Consider the following 4,100-nt stretch of genomic DNA (forward strand, 5'->3'; position numbering starts at 1 on the left):
TTCTGGATCAGAATTTGAGAATTTGCTCAATAACTGTATAAAATAGCTATCATATTTTAACACCATTTTGCTTGCACAGACTTGGGATGTTTCCCAATATTTAAAGACAGCAGTGCCTCCTAAGAAGAATTTGTATTTAGACTACATGTATAAAAATGCTGACAAGAAAGAACACTAGAGGTGAAGGGTTCAGTTTTTACCTAAAGGTATAAACAGTGTGTGAAATAGCTCACATATATGGGTTAAAATCAGAGAAACCTATCCATCAATGTGAAATCTTCACAAGCACCCTTTTTCCTGCAGTGTTTTTGAGAATAAATTTACAGTATTTCAGGTTCATTGGTCACAGTTTATTTTTTTCTTGTTAGCTGTTCCCTCGTGTTAAGATTTGGTTTCAGCAAAATGATGTAGCATTTGGGGAAAAAGATGCAGCTCAGTATCCCAAAACTGGAGGTCAAAATAGAGAAGATCTCCACAGCCACCATGTACTTCCCTTTGGTACTTAGGTAAGTTGGAACAAAAGACATCCAAACACTGCAAAACAGTAACATGCTGAAGGTAATAAACTTGGCTTCATTAAATGTGTCAGGCAATCTCCTGGCCAGAAAAGCCACTACAAAGCTGACAATGGCCAGGAAACCCATAAAGCCCAAGACACAGTAAAACATGGAAGCTGAACCTTCATTACATTCTTCAATAATTTCTGCTGGCATTGAATGCATATCAACATCTGGAAATGGGGGGGAAACGACCAGCCACACAGTACAAATGATGACTTGAATCAGTGAGGAGGAAAGAATGATGGAGTTGGCCAATACTTGGCCCATCCATTTCTTCATCCTGAACCCTGGCTTGATAGCAGTAAATGCTAGAACCACCACAATGGTTTTGGCCAAGATGCAAGAAACTGCTGTCGAGAAGATCATGCCAAATGCAGTTTGTCGAATGAAGCAAGTCATCTTCTTTGGGTGGCCAATGAAGAGGAGAGCACAGAGGAAGCAGAAGAAGAGTGAAACAAGAAGAGCATAGGTCAGGTTCCGGTTGTTGGCTTTGACAATGGGAGTATCATGGTATTTAACAAAGATTCCCAGTATGAAAGCAGAGAGACAAGTAGCACAAAGAGCAAAACTGGCCAAAGTGCTGCCCAAAGGTTCTCCATAGGACAAGTAGGTTTTCTTCTTTGGAATGCATGAATCCTGGGTAAGGTTTGGATAATGATCATTTGGACATTGACTGCAGACATCCATATCTGAAATACACTATCTAGATTTTTATTTCTATTTCAATGAGCTGCGGTGGCACAGTGGTTAGCATACAGTACTGCAGGCTACTTCTGCCGACTGCCAGCTGCCTGCAATTTGGCAGTTCAAATCTCACCAGGCTCAAGGTTGACTCAGCCTTCCATCCTTCCAAGGTGAGTAAAATGAGGACCCAGATTGTTGGAGGCAATATGTTGTCTCTGTAAACCGCTTAGAGAGGGATGTAAAGCACTGTGATGCGGTATATAAATCTAAGTGCTATTACTATTGCTATGAATATTCTACAACGTCTTCTAGTTAAGTACTATATCATTCCAGAATATAGTTTCCATTCTCTAAAAAAAATGTAAATATTTTTTTCACACTGTTAAATAAAACCAAGAAAAAAAATATGATTTAAGAAAGTCAAAGTGTATTAGTCTATGGGGATTTATGTGTTTGGATTTTTTTAAAATTATTATTATTATTATTTATTCAATTTATATACCGCCCTTCTCCTAGTGGACTCAGGGCGGTGCACAGCCAAAACTAAAATACATAACAATACAAAATTTAAAATTAATTAAAAGAATTATATACTTTGGCCCGAATTAAAACAATGCGAATTAAAACCCATTAACAGATTAAAACTAAACAATTAATAACCATTAAAAACTAAAAATTTGTTGATCATCTATGTCTTTTCCTCTGTTTCCTGGAAGGATTAAATAAACCAACATTGCCTTGCATGGTTCATGCAATAAGTCTTCAATTCAAGAAGATTTTTCAGATACACTTCATTATAAGATTGAAATACCATAGGCCAGCATTGAAAACACCCATTCACTTAACATCTACCCAGCTCCCTCTATAAAAACCACCTGCAATGCCAGAGGAGATCATCTGGCTAACTGAATAGGATATCCAATTATGAGACCACTGCCTCATAATTATATGCATGGTATGTATATGTTTACTTCTGTCTTGTCATGTTCTCATTGTAGGCTCAATAAACAAATAATCACCACAAACACTTTTTGCATCAACTTCATCAACAGTTTTGAAGAGTAGACTTCCAAATGCTTCTCCAGAAGCAACATACTAAAATATTGTTATGGTCCTCATTATTATGTTCCTTATTTAGTGGTAGTACCGTAAAAGTTTAATAGCACTGCTGAATTACCTTGAAGTGATATGCCTGATGAAGCTTGGGATGAGTTTGTGCTGGCTGATTTCTGAGCATCACAATTTATTGTATTATACAGACGTGTGCAGTGCACCCACAGAGACAAACTGAGAAAGAAGGCTACGAGGAATAACAGTGGTCCACCAAGGGAAAAAGAAAGCAAAGCTTATTTTTTCCTTTGATTTAAGCGACCTGAAATCAATCAATCACTCTCTCTCTCTCTTCCCGCCCCCCACTATCTATCTCTGGAGTCTTTGTAGAGCAGTGGTTGAAGTGCAGTATTTCAGGCAATCTCTGCCCACAACATGACACTTGATCCTGACTAGTTCAGGGTTGACTCAGGCTACCACCAGAGGTGGGTTTCCCATAATTTAACAACCGGTTTGCCCAGCACAAAAATGTGAGCGTGCACGGTTTGCACACATGTGCACGGCTTTAAAAACGTGGCTGAATAGGATGGTATAGCGCGGGGGCAGGTGGGCAGGGGCGGACCCACCTGCCCACAGGTCGCCACTACCGGTTCGCCTGAACCGTTCCAAACTGGCTGAACACCACCTCTGCCTACCACCCTTCCAAGGTCAGTAAAATGACAATCCAGATTGCTATGGGAAATATACAAATAATGCTTCTACATTGTAAAACACCCAGAGAGTGCTGTAAAGCACTATGGAGCTGTACATAAGACTAAAATGCTGTTACTATTGCTCTCTCTCTCTCCTTCTCTCCCTCCCTCCCTCCCTCCCTCCCTCTCTCTCTCTCATAGCACAGCCACCCTTAAGATCTGTAGAATAAGCCAATTTTAATAGACTTTGTAAAATACGGTTGGGTATATAGACAAATTAAGAGCATACTATACAGTGGTGGGTTTCAAATTTTTTTACTACCGGTTCTGTGGGTGTGGCTTGGTGGGCATGGCATGGCTTGGTGGGCATGGTTTGGGCGTGGAAAGGGAAGGATACTGTAAAATCTCCATTCCCTCCTCAATCCAGGGGAAGGATACTGCAAAATCCCCATTCCCTCCCAATCAGCTGGGACTTGGGAGGCAGAGAATAGATGGGGGTGGGGCCAGTCAGAATTTTTACTACCGGTTTTCTGAACTACTCAAAATTTCTGCTACTGGTTCTCCAGAACTGGTCAGAACCTACTGAAACCCACCTCTGATACTATACCATCATCTGATTATTTGATATTTTGTCATCTTAGAAATCTTTACCCAGGATTTCTTACCTTTTTGATCTGCAATTTTCCCTTCTGGACATGGAAAGCAATCATAGCAACAAAATGGCTTCCCTTCCTTCTTTGCCTTACTAGTCCCCATTGGGCATGCATCATTACATAGTGAAAGAGGCTTTGTCTGTGGAAGAATGAAAAGAGAACCAGACATTGGAAAGTACATCTTTTTGAACTGATATATAGTTCACTTAAGAGATGCAGTGGCTCAATGCTAAGATGCTGAGCCTGTTGATCAGAAGGTCAGCAGTTCAGTGGTTCGAATCCCTAGCACCATGTAATGGAGTGAGCCCCCGTTACTTGTCCCAGCTTCTGCCAACCTAGCATTTCGGAAGCACATGAAAAATGCAAGTAGAAAAAGTAGAGACCACTTTGGTGGGAAGGTAACAGTGTTCCATGCACCTTTGGCATTTAGTCATGCCATGGCTACCAAGACGTCTTCAGCA

At 40.5% G+C, this 4,100-nt stretch overlaps 1 protein-coding gene across 1 annotated transcript; it reads right to left on the reverse strand.

Moving 5' to 3' along the window:
• Positions 1-213: 213 nt before the first annotated feature.
• LOC117656497 (vomeronasal type-2 receptor 26-like) lies at positions 214-1,247 on the reverse strand. Its single transcript, XM_060685331.2, has one exon. The coding sequence runs from the start codon at positions 1,245-1,247 to the stop codon at positions 351-353; it is 897 nt and encodes a 298-aa protein (XP_060541314.2). The 3' UTR covers positions 214-350.
• Positions 1,248-4,100: the final 2,853 nt, after the last annotated feature.

Source organism: Pantherophis guttatus, chromosome 4 (assembly GCF_059756535.1).
Source record: "Pantherophis guttatus breed Tessera chromosome 4, ASM5975653v1, whole genome shotgun sequence".
Taxonomy (NCBI): Eukaryota; Metazoa; Chordata; class Lepidosauria; order Squamata; family Colubridae; genus Pantherophis; species Pantherophis guttatus.

Coding starts and splice junctions, on each gene's coding strand:
- LOC117656497 (XM_060685331.2), bottom strand. CDS start 1,247: ATGGATGTCTGCAGTCAATGTCCAAATGATCATTATCCAAACCTTACC.